The following is a 15301-nucleotide window of genomic DNA, read 5'->3' on the forward strand; positions in this document are numbered from 1 at the left end:
GGACAGGACAGGACAGGACAGGGCAGGGCAGGACAGGACAGGACAGGGAGGGAACAGAGGAAACAGTGACAGATTGTGATAGGAAATATGAAGGCGTTTATGAACAAAGGACAGATAAAAAAGAGAAATAAAAAGACAGCTGTAGGAAGCAACTGAATCATAAAGAAGCAGTGGGCTGATGCCAGGCTATTTTTCCACCACTGAAAGGAAAAAATAACAGTGTACAGTGAACTAGTGAAAGAAAGGTACCTCAATGAGACTGAGTGTGCACATGCCAGTGTGTGTGTGTGTGTGTGTGGTAGGGCATGTGTTTATCTGCAGGTGCACACGTGCTTGCAAGCAGAATTGTGTGTGTGTGTGTGTGTGTGTGTGTGTGTGTGTGTGTGTGTGTGTGTGTGTGTGTGTGTGTGTGTGTGTGTATGATGTTGTGTGCATGTGTGATTTTTGTGTCTGTGAGACTATCTATCTATAAATATCTATATATTTATATCTCTATCTATCTATCTATCTATCTATCTATCTATCTATATATATATATATATATATATATATATATATATATATATATATATATGAGATGGCTAAATGTTAATATGTGATAGGGTGTGCAAGAGATGGTGTGTCTGTGCAATGCTGTGTGTAGGATATGTGACTAATAGAAGGAGCGGAGAGACAGTCAGGCTGCAGAATCCACACCCACACAGTGTCTACTGTGTAGGAGGACCGGGAGAGAGACAGCAAGAGAGAGATGCACAAACTCACACTCCATTACTCTCTCACTCTCACTGTTTCACACACACACACACACACACACACACACACACACACACACACACACACACACACACACACACACACACACACACACACACACACACACACACACACACACACACAGCAACGGAGAGGCTAGCCCCTTCTCCATTGTACTACCAGCTCCATTCTGTGCTCTGAGAGCAGTAAGAGCAGGGCGAACGAGGGAGCAATCAAAATAGCACAAAACCAAGAAAGTGAGAGCGAGAGAGAGAGAGAGAGAGAGAGAGAGAGAGAGAGAGAGAGAGAGAGAGAGAGAGAGAGAGAGAGAGAGAGAGAGAGAGAGAGAGAGAGAGAGAGAGATAGCCTCACAAAGTGGCTCAGCAAAAGAGTGAGTGTACCTGGGCAGCACTCTGCAGTGGCAGCCGAGACGGGCTCATGCACTTGACAAGGAAGGGGGTGACTAGACCAGTTCGGTCATGTGTGGTCTGTGTAGGGGGAAAGTGAAAACAGGAACTGGCTAGAGGTGGGTAACACACAGCGATAGGAAACATTGTCCCTTCACTTTTTTAACAGGAAGTGACACTATCCACTCCTCTCATCTTCCTGGCTGTTTGTGAATCAGGGTCAGTCAGATAAGAGATGGTCAGCCAGAGAGAAAGACCCACTTTTCTGCTCCATTTCTTCACAGAGATGGGGCCCTGCGCTCCACCGCCAGCCGGGCCTCTGCCAGAGCTGGCCTCCATTCACTTGAGACACAGGGACCATGGGAAAAGTGCATGAGTCGTTCTTGCCCACCTTTCTCTAATGATTAAAAAGGAACACACACACACACACACACACACACACACACACACACACACACACACACACACACACACACACACACACACACACACACACACACACACACACACACACACACACACACACACACACACACACACACACACACACACACACACAACATGTCCTTGACCCTACAGTGGCCTAGTGAAGTACTTAGAAGTGCAGTAAGAGTGTGCTTCCCTCCCACGCCCTTACTCATGCCCTATTTCTATCTTTCTACCTTTCTCTGTCTCTCTCTCTCTGTCTGCTCCGTGTGTCTCTCTCCCCTCTGTTCTCGAGTTCCTGCCGAGGGGCGGAGAGGGAAAAAGAAGAATGCAGTTGCCCTCTTCACACTGGCCAAAAAAATGTGCCTGTGTCAGCACTTTGAGCCACACTGGCCCACTGTTGTCTGTGCTGCAGTAAAGGGACAACGGGGAGGACGTCCACCCCAGTGCCCGTCTGCGTCTTAAGTCTCCTATAGCTGCATACGGTGTTTATACTTCAGCCTGTATTGTGTTGAATTACGTCCAAGCTTGTGTGAAATGTAAAAAGAAATGGTGGAAACTGATCAAAATGGCACGGAAATCCCTATCCCGCTCCCCTTTGCTCTTAAGTCAAATTATTGCATGCAGCTGAAATGCAGCAGAAGAGGGTTTTAAAAAAAAACAACCCTGTAAAAACCTTCAACTCCTTTTGTATGACTCCTCAACATCTAAATAATACGACGCAGCAGCGCTTCAGTGTGCTGTCTGTGGCTGAACTCCAAGTGTAACTGACTCCAAAGTGCAGATAATGGCCTCCCTTCACTGTGCACAATGGATGGAGAACAACTCGTGATTCAGACCGGGAGAGGCTAGAAAAGATGTGGCACAGTTTGAGGCCTGCATGTATCAGTGTCTTAGCTTCTACGTGTGTGTGTGTGTGTGTGAGAGAGAGAGAGAGAGAGAGAGCGAGTGAGAGCGAGAGAGAGAGAGGGGGAGAGAGAGAGTGCATGTATTTGACTAATTATCAGAGCTAATTAAAGTCCCACTTCTTGATGGTCTCCAAGGGAGCAATGGGGGCAGGGTTGGCCTGGATGACTGACATTCACCAGAGGGGACAGTGTGTGTGTGTGTGTGGGGGGGGGCACTAGGGAGGAGCACTGCAGGGGTTATAAAGTGGGGGAGAGGGTGAACTAAATGGCTGGTTTGATAATGAATAAAATGGATAAATAGGATGGAACACACACACACTCACAAGGGGATTTAAGCGCACCCTTTTTTTCATGTTCAAAAACCAGGTCCACAGCAATCAGTTGCAGGAGTGAAAGTTTAAAGTAAAAAAGTAAGCTTTGGCCATTTTCCATACCAAGACTTAGAGACGTGGTGTCATTTCTCTAAGAGTTGTGCATGTGACAGAACAAAACCATTACTAGATTAAATTGGTACATATTCATCTTTTGCTTCAGTCTCTAAAAGTTGGCCAAAAAAAGTCTCAAACTGAAATGAGCGCTCCGAAGTATCCTCACATCGGAGAAATTTGCTGTCAGCTGCCATGCAGGGTTAAATATGCAGTTGTGACCAAATAACTAACCTCTTTATTGAACCGTCGAAAAAATAGAAGGGTAATCCAAGTCATTTACAGACTTTTGAACATCCATCCATCCATTATCCAAACCGCTTATCCTGCTCTCAGGGTAGTGGGGATGCTGGAGCCTATCCCAGCAGTCATTGGGCGGCAGGAGGGGAGACACCCTGGACAGGCCGCCAGTTCATCACAGGGCCGACACATTCACACCAGGGACAATTTAGTACGGCCAATTCATCTGACCTACGTGTGTTTGGACAGTGGGAGGAAACCGGAGCACCCGGAGGAAACTCGCAGACACGGGGAGAACATGCAAACTCCACACAGAGGACGACCCCCAAGGTTGGACTACCCTGGGGCTCGAACCCAGGACCTTCTTGTTGTGAGGTGACCGCGCTAACCACTGTGCCCCCGTGCCCCCCCTTTCAAACATTAAGAAAGATATAGCCATGACCAATGTTAGAACAACTCAATCTGTCTGGTTAGAAGTCATTTGTCTGGGCGTCCGGAAAGCGTAGTGGCCTACCAACACAGGGATCTCCGGTTCGAATCCCCGTGTTACCTCTGGCTTGGTCGGGCGTCTCTACAGACACACTTGGCCGTGTCTGCGGGAGGGAAGCCGGATGTGGGTATGTGTCCTGGTCGCTGCACCAGCGCCTCCTCTGGTCGGTCGGGGGCTCGGGGCACCTGTTCAGGGGGGAGGGGGAACTGGGGGGAAATAGTGTGATCCTCCAATGTGCTACGTCCCCCTGGTGAAACTCCTCACTGTCAGGTGAAAAGAAGCGACTCCACATGTATCGGAGGAGACGTGGTAGTCTGCAACCCTCCCCGGATCGGCAGAGGGGGTGGAGCAGCGACCGGGATGGCTCGGAAGAGTGGGGTAGTTGGCCAGATACAATTGAGGAGAAAAAATTTGACAAAAAAAAAGAAAAGCCATTTGTCTAAAAACACTAGTCGCCACGTTTCATGGAGAAATCTACTAATGTTGTGATTACATATGTGAAAATAACAGTGGGGAAGATGTATGTATATGCTTTAATACAGAATCATCCAAGTGACCCCCCCACACACACACACACATAACCCCCCCCCCTCTCTCCAAAAACCTTGATGCTGCAATATCAGTGCTGCTTGTCAGAAGCTGGTATGTGCATGCATGTGTGTGTGTATGTGACTGGATGACTGAGTGTGTGTTTGTGGGCGTGCATGCATGCCTGTGTAAATGTCGCTGATCCTCCGATCCCGCAGTACAACTGGGAGCAGGGCTTTAACTGGTTTAATGAGTTTGAGTCACCTGCCAGAACAGGGGCTGATGAAAAATAAATAAATTACACATCTTATTCATCTTGCTGTGACTCTGTTAGACACAGCGGCACCAGGACAGTTCCCAGAGGGACTCCACTTATCAACTACAGATGATGACTGCGCAGATATAAAAGCATAATGATATATATATAAAGCAAATAGCCCCATTTCCCTCAACTGAATTAGCCGGCACCTGTTTTCACCAACGCACCAGTGCCACTGTAGTGGAGGTGGTGAAGAAACGTGGAAAGGTGTGCTGATGGCTCATCCAGTTAGGTGTGTATTTATATAGCACGTGTCAGGCTCAGTGCTGATGGCAGTGAGCCAGCTTGCAGTCCTGCCACAGACCTCCAGCTGCAGCTCATCCCCTCTTTCACCTGTGTTTCCTGTCTGTCTCTACTGTCCTGTCCATTAAAGGTTCAAAATTCCAGGGAGTGTTTAGACATATAGTGTCATAGATGTGAAGCATAACTGTTGTGTTGACTTTGTTGGGGAAAAAAATGATACAGGATCATTATCTTGAGTTTGTAACAGGGAGGTCTAGTATTGACTGCACATTGTCAACTGAGTGACTAATGTTTCACTTTATTTACATCATATCCTGACTGGATGCTGAGCATTGTAAAATATATGCCTTTGCGCCGGTTCAACAGAGCTACAGTCAGCTTGTCTGAATCATGTTTTAGCTACGAACCAACGCAGAAAAGAGAGCTGACACATCAGAAACACGTCAAAACTCTGATCAACAGATTGATTTGTCTGAACACGTTCAAGGTGAGGATTCTTGCTCGCATTTCTGTCAGTGGTGTTCCTGTGAAATCCTACTCAGATGAGTGTGTGTGTGTGTGTGTGTGTGTTAGAGAGAGAGAATAGTTCAAATAACAAAGCCACACAGAGTCTGTCAGTGGGACCTGACCCACCCTCACCCCTTCCCTCGCCACCGGTCGAATGAAAAAGAGTTTGTGGATGAGTCAGTGCAGGTACATGTGACAGAGATCCTCAGCAAAGAGGGTGGTGGTGGTGGAGGGAGGTGGAAAAGATGAGGTGGCAGTGATCAGTGAAGGAAAATGAGGACAAAACAGAGAGCGAGGCAGGAAAGAGAGAGAGAGCGAGAGAGAGACAGGCAGAGAGAAAGAAGGCAAGACAGGGAGAGAGCGACAGACAGCAACAGAGAGAGAGAGAAAGAGAGAAGAAATGGGGCAAGTTGCATGAGCACTCAGTGTGAGTGAGAGACTACAGGTGGGCTGAGCAACTTGTTCCCTGCTCGGTTTTCACATTTCTACCCCTCCCTCTTACTTTTACTGAGTAAAATTAAGTCAGTAGGGGAAAAAAAGGGGACAAATAAACAGTATTGGGACTCACACAGCGTTAACCACACAGACTAGCGTGTTGATAAGACAATAATGGTCCCTCCGATGTCACCGCGAGCCACACTATTTTAACCATGAAGAGGGCAAGACATACTAGAGAGAGAAGGAGAAGTGGAGGAAGAAAGAGTGCAAAGACAAATGGCAAGTGAGGGGATGCGTAATAAGTCACCATAATGAGGGACATGGAGAGGCAAAGCGAGAAAACAGGTTGGAGTGTGAAGAGAAGAGAAGAGAAGAGAAGAGAAGAGAAGAGAAGAGAAGAGAAGAGAAGAGAAGAGAAGAGAAGAGAAGAGAAGAGAAGAGAAGAGAAGAGAAGAGAAGAGAAGAGAAGAGAAGAGAACAGGCACAGACCATAAAAGGGCAGGGTTCAGACACTGAGTTACAAACAGACAGAGATACAGACAGAAACACTGAGTTACAACCACACAAACAGAGGAGCTTCTCCTACCTGGCATCAGCCTCGCTGTAATACTCTCTGGCTACGATGTCCTCAAACAGCTCCCCTCCAGTCACCCTGCATCACACACACACACACACACACACGCGCACACATGCAAATATGCATACATACCATGAACATTTAATTTTGGATATATGGACATACAAAAAGACACGTGTACTCACAAACACACACACACACACACACACGGCTCATTAGTATTGGGTTTGGCGAGTGAGTCAGACAGTAAGGGAGGTGGGGGTGGTGGTGATTGGGGGGGTGCTCCAGCTATAAGGCAGGACTCCCTCTTCGTATCCCTCGGCAACACCCCCTCACCACCCATCCCCTTTTCCACATGGTTACCATGGAAACAAGAGGAGAATTGCAGGAGAGAAAGAGAGAGGGATGGGTAGATGGGGAGGGAAGGGAGGAGTGGATAACAGGGATATGTGTGTGCATATATGAGAGAGGGTTATGTAACTGTATGTTGGGGAATTGTGGAGGAGTTTGGGGGGGGGTGCTGACAGATGTGTTTAAAGTTTCGAGCAGAGGAGAGGAGACAGGAAAGACATACAGAGAAGGACTGATGACTTACAAGTCAAACAGGAGGTAGTGGAATCCTTCCTCTGATATACTGTCATGGAGACGAACTGTAAAAGAAAGAGAGAAAGAGATGGAGAGTGCGCGAGAGAGAGAGCGATACAGTGAGGGGGACACAGAGACAGGGAAAGAAGGAGAGAAAGAGAAAGATGAAGAATTAGGGAGAGCGGGACGGACAGAGACAGAGACAGGGAGGTAGGAAGAGACAGGGATGGATAGGAAGAGAGAGACAAAAGGAGGTGAAGAAAGAGATGTAGAGAAAGAGGAAGAGGGAGGCACAAAGAATGACAGTGAGGTAGAGAGAGAGAAAAAAAAGACAGAATGAAGCAGAGAGAGAGATGGAGAGAGAGGGACGGCATCAGAGAACAAATTATGCCTTAACTCAAAGAAAACCAAAGCATGCAAAATCCCCCGCATAAATGTCCACATTAGGGGAGGGGTTACAGGGTCTAGATCCCGGGTTTTCAAAGTTGGGGCCGCCAGGAGGCGCTAGGGGGTCCGGGAGAGGAAAATTAAAAATGCAGTTAAAAAAAACTAATAATAAAAATATTACCATGACCTGGATGAATGAGAACATCACAGACAATAATAAAAAATAAAATGAAATATATCAAACAATAAATTTCAATTCAAATTCAATTCATAAGATTATTGTGCCGGTTTAAAATAAAATATCAATTGTTATAAATCCTTCCATACCGAAACGAGGTCTTTGTCACGCCCTTCTTTCAACCGCAGCCAATAAATAACACACTGTAAAGCCGAAGGAACGGAGAAGACCGTAGGTTCACACTTTAGCCGTGTAGGCAACTTTCTTTAATCCACGGTAAATCAGAGAGACAACAAAACCACAGCTCGACTGAGCGGAGGCGGCAAGAATAACCAGAAAACTGGCTGGACAACCATAACTTAACCCTGCGTTAACCTGCCAGGGCAACCATGACTTAACCCTTAGTTCCTGGGTTGAATTCTGTCCCCAATACGTATCCACCACATGAGCCCCCCCAGAATTCGTCCTAGTAATCAAAGTCAGGCAGGCGCGGGGGGACGACAGGCCGTCCGCGGCGGCTCCGGGTAACAGGGGCCGGAGTGTCTCTGGGAGGCATTGACGCGGGGCTGTAGAGGTCGGCCTGAGGAGCAGAAGAGGCAGCGCGGGCCTCCACGGGGGGAGGAGGCGGAGCCGGGGGACGACCGCGACGAGGAGGTTGGGCTAACTCCAACGGCTGCGTCAAGTCCAGGTGTGCGGGTTTAACTCGGTCCACTGAAACATGCTCGGCCGTGCCCCCAAAATCCACCACCAGTTGCTTAGTTCGCCGTTCCAGGACGCGGAAGGGGCCGTCATAAGGGGGTTGCAGAGGGGGGCGGTGTGCGTCGTGACGGATGAACACGTAGTCCGCTGACTGCAGACCTGGGGGCACCTGGGACACCGGAGCGCCGTGTTGGGCGGTAGGGACGGGTGTGAAAGCTCTGACCCCATCCAGCAAGGAGGCTCGTTGGTCCACAGCTGACCAGGGACGCGTTGCGTTGGGCATGAAATCGCCTGGGACTCGCAGCGGCGTGCCGTACACCAGCTCCGCAGAGGAGGCTTGTAGGTCTTCCTTCGGGGCGGTCCGCAGGCCCAGCATGACCCATCGGAGCTTGTCGACCCAGTTGCAGTCCTTGAGAGTAGCCCGAAGCGCAGCCTTCATGGACCGGTGGAAGCGCTCACATAGGCCGTTCGCCTGAGGGTGGTAGGCGGTAGTGCGATGAAGCTTGACGCCCAGAGCCTCACCCACAGCATTCCATAGCTCTGAGGTAGACTGTGGCCCGCGGTCAGATGAAAGGTCGGAAGGCGTACCGAAACGTGAGACCCACGACCCAATAAAAGCCCGGGACACATCAGCAGACGTCGTGGGAACAGCTTCAGGCCAGCGCGTAGTCCTGTCCACCACAGTGAAGAGGTAGGTGAACCCATGGGAGGGGGGTAGGGGACCAACCAGGTCGACGTGGACATGGTCAAATCGTCTCTCCGGCACTGCGAAGCGTTCCAGGGGCGCCTTAATGTGGCGGTGTATCTTAGCCCGCTGACAGGCAACACACGAGTCGGCCCACGCTTTCACATCTCTCTTAAGTCCCTCCCACACAAACTTAGCAGAGGTCAGGTGCACGGATGGCTTACCGCCTGGATGAGAGAGGCCGTGCACAGCTTCAAATACGGGGCGTCTCCAGCTGTGCGGGACGATGGGCCTGGGCTGTCCTGTGGAGCCGTCACACAGGAGGGTGACACCTGTGTCGCTGAAAGGAACGTCCTGCAGGCGGAGCCCCGTGTCGGAGGTCCGGAGACGGAGGATGCTCGGGTCCGTGGCCTGGTCAGCAGCCATCTGTGCATAGTCCAGGCCTAGGTGGACCGCTCCAATCACTGCCCTAGAGAGGCAGTCAGCTACCTGGTTAGACTTACCAGCGACGTGCTGGATGTCGGTAGTGAATTCCGAAATGTAGGAGAGTTCTCGCTGCTGGCGAGCGGACCATGGCTCGGCCGTCTTGGACATGGCAAACGTGAGGGGCTTGTGGTCCACGTACGCAGTAAACTCGCGGCCCTCTAGCAGGAAACGGAAATGCCGGACAGCGAGCCAGAGACCGAGGAGTTCCCTGTCAAAAGTACTATACTTGCGCTCTCGGGGTGTAAGCTGGCGACTGAAAAAGGCCAAAGGCTGCCAAGCCCCCCCCCACCCACTGTTCGTGAACCGCACCAACAGCATAGTCCGATGCATCCGTGGTTATGGAAATAGGCGCTGTAGGTGAAGGATGCGCTAGCAGGGTAGCCTGGGAGAGCGCAGCTTTAGTCTCGGTGAACGCACGGTCCCGCTCTGCTGTCCAGTCGACCGCCTGGTTGGGGGACATGCCTTTCAGCGCCTCGTACAGTGGCCGGATGATAAAGGCGGCTCGGGGAATGAAGCGGTATTAGAATGTCACCATCCCGACGAACTTCCTGAGCGCACGAGCTGTTTGGGGGCGCGGAAAGGCCGCCATCGCTTCCACCTTTGAGGGCAGGGGGACTGCCCCGTCCCCAGTGATGCGGTGCCCGAGGAAATCAATGGCCGTCATCCCAAACCGGCACTTCGCCGGGTTGACGATCAGCCCATGCTGGCTGAGGCGTGTGAAGAGGGCGTGAAGATGGGACAGGTGTTCTTCCTTGGAGGCGCTGGCGATGAGTATGTCGTCCAAATAGACGAAGATGAAAGGAAGGCCACGGAGCACTGAATCCATCAGCCGCTGAAAGGACTGGGCCACGTTTTTGAGTCCAAATGTCATTCGTAGGAATTCAAATAGGCCGAATGGGGTAGTCACCGCTGTCTTGGGGATGTCCGAGGGGTACACGGGAACTTGATGATAACCACGGACCAGGTCGACTTTTGAGAAGACGCGTTTGCCAGACAGGTTTGCAGAAAAGTCCTGGATATGCGGGACAGGATAGCGGTCGGGTGTGGTGGCGTCATTTAGTCGGCGGTAGTCCCCGCATGGGCGCCAACCTCCATCAGGCTTAGTTGAGTGGGGACGCCCACGGGCTGTCAGAGTGGCGGATGATCCCCATGCGTTCCAGGTGCTCGAACTCAGACTTGGAAATGGCGAGTTTGGCGGGGTCGAGACGCCTGGCTCTGGCGTAGACCGGGGGCCCCTTCGTAGCAATGTGATGCTCCACCCCATGCTTAGCGGTGGGTGCAGAGAAGGTAGGCTGGGTGAGGTCAGGGAACTCAGCGAGGAGGCGGTTGAACTTGTCTGCCTCTGAGAGAGAGTTGGCTAGACCTGCATAGGCCGCTTCCCTCCGCGTACATGCGAAGGAGGAGAAGGTTAAGGCATCGACCAGACGGCTGTTCTGAATGTCCACTAGCAAACCGTAAGCGCACAAAAAATCAGCTCCGAGGAGGGGAAGCGTTACATTGGCCATGACGAACTCCCACGTGAAACGTTGTCCACCAAAACACAGTTCTACAGACCGCACGCCGTAGGTGTGGATAGGGCTGCCGTCAGCCGTCGCCAACTGGGGGCCCCGCTCCCCGCCCACGATGTCGACGTCAGTAGCAGGGAGCACGCTTCTCTGTGCGCCCGTGTCACAAAGAAATCGCCGACCGGAGATGGTGTCGAGGATGAAGAGTAGCCTGCTCGTATCGCCAACACTCATGGCCACTACTGAGTGTTGGCCCTCTCGTTTCCCGTCGGCCTGTAGTTGCAGGGAGAACGGCACCGTTTAGCTTTCGCACCAAATCGAGCGTGGTACATACAGAGTCCAGAGGAATTGTAGCGGTCTGACACTGTGGCGCCACGCCCCCGATCGGCGGGGGGCCAGTGAAGGTAGGAGCCAGCACCCCGGCATGGGAGGAACGTTGTGTAGCGACGAAGAATCGGTCAGCCTCCTTTGCCAGCTCACGGGGATCAGTGATGGTGGAGTTAGCGAGCGCAGTCTGGACGTGGGGCGGCATGTTGCGCAGAAACAGCTCCATAAACAGGAAACATGGCTTTTCTTGACCCAGTAGGATTAACATCCTGCTCATTAGCTCCGATGGTTTGCCATCTCCCAAGCCCTGAATTGCGAAGAGGCGACGTGCTCTCTCCGTTGTTGACAGTTCAAAAGTTTCAAGGAGGAGATGTTTAAGTGCGGCGTATTTACCATCGGCCGGTGGGTTGGTTATGAAACCGCTTATCCTGGAAGCCGTAGCGCCCCCCAGCGCTGCCACTACGTAGTAGTACCTGGTCTCGTCTGCTGTTATGTCTCTGAGCGCGAACTGTGCCTCAGCCTGTGTGAACCACGTAGCCGCGGAAGACTCCCAAAACTCCGGCAGTTTAATTGCAACGGCGTTCGTAGCCATAATGTGTGTGGTTTCAGAAAACTTATCCGAAAACCGACGTCGGGGTCACCAGTGTAGAGCCGAAGGAACGGAGAAGACCGTAGGTTCACACTTTAGCCGTGTAGGCAACTTTCTTTAATCCACGGTAAATCAGCGAGACAACAAAACCACAGCTCGACTGAGCGGAGGCGGCAAGAATAACCAGAAAACTGGCTGGACAACCATAACATAACCCTGCGTTAACCTGCCAGGGCAACCATGACTTAACCCTTAGTTCCTGGGTTGAATTCTGTCCCCAATACGTCTCCACCACAACACCAACTGCCTGTCAGTCAAAGCATTACGTTTAGCTGCTGACTGCTGCCCGAGCGTGTTAATCAAATCACAAGTTAGTTTACGACTGCTGCTTGCGCTAGCGAGCTAACGTTTGCTTTTTTCTGTGGCCGCTAGTTAGCTTGTGCTAGCTTAAACTAATGGAGAAGTTTTTGAAGAGAAAAACGTCAGACGAGCAGACTGGAGACGGCAACGAGCAGATTGGAGACAGCAACTCAGCTGCAAAAAATGCATGAACACGGAACTCTTGGCCAACTAAAACGCGAAGATACGACCAAGCGTACATTAAGTATGGCTTTACATCCCCAAGTAAAAATGGACATGATATTCCTAAATGTGTTCTCTGCCTCGACACCCTCTCGAATGAGTGTTGGAAGCCGTCTAAACTTGACCGACACTTGAAGCAAAGCACCCGCCAGAGGCCGACAAACCAGTAGACTTTTTCAAACGAAAAGAACAACATCTGGCCCGGCAGTCGGCTACTTTCGGGCAGCAAGCTACGGTTTCTGAACGGGCATTGAATGTATCCTTTTTAGCCTCATACCATATTGCCCGTGCTAAGAAACCGCACACAATTGGAGAAGAATTAATTCTACCAGCTACCAAAGACATTGTCAGAGAATTGCTTGGTGAGGATGCCGCCAGCAAAATCAACACTGTACCACTCTCCCACAATTCCGTGAGTCGGCGGATAGGTGACGTGGCTCAGGACGGGTCCGTTCCGCCTTTGGAACAGGTGAGAGCCAGCGAGTATTTTGCACTTCAGCTGGACGAGAGCACGGACGTGTCCAATGTTCACAATAAAAAAGAGAGAAATATTGAATAGTAATTTGGGGAAATTAAATGAAAAATAAGAAAGAAAAAAATACTAAAAGAAAGAACTGTTGATGAATATTGTAAAGCACAAATGACAATGAATGTTTGGTTAATAAAAGAAAGAATATCGAATATAATACAACTGAGAAATTATTTGAATTGTAAATTAAATTAATATTGAATTCATAAAAATAAGGAAATATTAAGAAGCTGTACGTCTGATTTTTTATATTTGCCAGTGTAATTTAATTTTTTTAAAGCCATGTCACAATAGGGGGGCCCCAGCCAGAGGCTACAGCTATTAAGGGGTCCTTGGCATGGAAAGGTTTGGGAACCCCTGGTGATGAACAAGTCTCATTTTCCGGGTGAGGTACGTCTCTTCTTTTTAGTTCAGTGTGCAGGTCTTCCCTAGAAAGACAGAAAGTGTTCGCACCAATGTTGGAGTGCTTCAGCAGGCGACAGATCCTGGCCTCTCGCTCCAGTTTCTGGTGATCTGAAGGGTCGAGAGACAGAGTGAAAGAGAGAGAAAGAGACAGAGACAGAGAGAGAAAGACATACATTTTAATGTATCAAAAGCTTTGGCAACACAGATGATCAATTTGTCATGTCAATAAAGCGAACTGAATTGAACTGAATTGAAAGAGAGAGAGAGAGACAGAGAGAGCGAGAGACAGACAGACAGACAGACAGACAGACAGACAGACAGACAGACAGAGACAGAGAGACGGGGACACAGAGAGAGAGAGACAGACAGACAGAGGGACAGAGACAGACAGACAGACACAGAGACAGAGACAGAGCGAGAGATGCAGAGACAGACAGAGACAGAGACGGAGAGAGCAAGAGACAGACAGACAGAGACAGACAGACAGAGAGAGACGGAGAGAGAGAGAGAGACAGACAGACAGAGACAGTGAGAGACACAGAGACAGAGACAGAGAGAGACAAGACAGACAGAGAGACAGAGAGAGACAGACAGACAGACAGAGAGAGCGAGAGACAGACACAGAGACAGAGAGAGAGACAGAGAGCAAGAGAGACAGCGAGAGAGAACGAGTTAGTTCTGATTGACTGAAAGCGACACATTTAGGAGAAAAGCCCCATGGTTAACAATCCTCCTACGTATCCTGGTGGTAACCATTGTGATAACAACACATTTAGAAATGAAGGAAATCTAAATGACCAGACGGCATCACTGAACCCTCTTAAGGAGAGACTGACATGCCCTTTCTGAACACATTTTTTAACACCGGGAGTTTGAATCATAACCGAAAACAGGTGTGGTTTTATGAATTCAAAGCTACTGGCTACTGTCTTTCTGATGTCACCGTGCTACCGCTACCGCTCATGTCTGCCGACATGATAATTGACTGATAAACGTCGATTAAAATCACAATTCGGTTAGTATTTTGACTTCGTAACTCAGAATCTGTTACAAACAATAATAGCACACAGGTACATGGATATAAAGTTTTTATTCTAGGGCTTTAAACATGAGCGGTAGCACGGTGACGTTTGACATGGATCCAGTTATCCACAGCTCTCATACGTAGTATAGAGGGCTGTGTAATCCTATATGCAAATTGACTGGTGTCTATGTATCCACTGGCACAATTTCTCCATGGTCACATTCCAACTCGGAACTGAATTTCGCCACTGAATTTCTCCGTGATCACATTCCAACTCAGAACATAGCCTATCTTCAGATTTTGATGTCAGTATCACTTTAATCACCTGTGTGGAAGCCAGCTAATATGTATCTGATACACACTAATATGTATCTGATACACACTAATATATATCTGATACACACGGGTCCTGTAACACACCTCAGATGACTCCTGAATGCCTGTGAAGTAAGAGACAGAATATCTTTGTTTTTTCATGCTTCTAAAGCCTGTTTACTTTTCTAAAGTCTGAACAAAGAAGGATTTACTTCAGTTACTTCAGTTAGACTTGTAAAAAAAACACCAAGAATACAGATTCTCTCCTCTTCATTCAAAGTACTGGCCTATTTACTAGCAAATAAAAAGCCCAAGTATGCATGTGTGTGTGTGTGTGTGTGTGTGTGTGTGTGTGTGTGTGTGTGTGTGTGTGTGTGTGTGTGTGTGTGTGTGTGTGGGATGAATTGCCTGCTTGCTTGACAGCAATGGAATGAAGGTTGGCTAGTGTCATTACTCTGTTGCATAAGGGTACACACACACACACACACACACACACACAGTTGGGGGTGGATATCACAACGTTTGTGCATACACGCAGGGCACGGTGGAGAGCTTGAACATGGAAATGCTTGTTTTCGCCCACACACATGATGTGCATACCCACACAACAACAAACACACATTCATGGACGCACACATAGAAATGTATACACTCATACACAGGCGTGTACATGAGCAGATATACACACCAAGGGACGACAGTGAAGTGTGTACCTAGTGATTACAATTGAGAGGAACGAGGCGG

The 15301-nt window shown here is 49.4% G+C and overlaps 1 protein-coding gene across 1 annotated transcript in view; it reads right to left on the bottom strand.

Annotated features, from left to right (window-relative positions):
- LOC130128779 (calcium/calmodulin-dependent protein kinase type II subunit beta-like) overlaps positions 1–15301 on the bottom strand; it is a 116710-nt gene that overhangs the window by 63891 nt on the left and 37518 nt on the right. The window contains exons 3-5 of the mRNA XM_056298544.1: positions 13267–13326; positions 6857–6911; positions 6271–6336 (exon numbers count right to left, since the gene is read on the bottom strand). Of these exons, the coding sequence (XP_056154519.1) occupies positions 6271–6336; positions 6857–6911; positions 13267–13326 (181 nt within the window). The remainder of the gene's footprint in view (positions 1–6270; positions 6337–6856; positions 6912–13266; positions 13327–15301) is intronic.

Source organism: Lampris incognitus, chromosome 1, assembly GCF_029633865.1.
Source record: "Lampris incognitus isolate fLamInc1 chromosome 1, fLamInc1.hap2, whole genome shotgun sequence".
Lineage (NCBI taxonomy): Eukaryota > Metazoa > Chordata > Actinopteri > Lampriformes > Lampridae > Lampris > Lampris incognitus.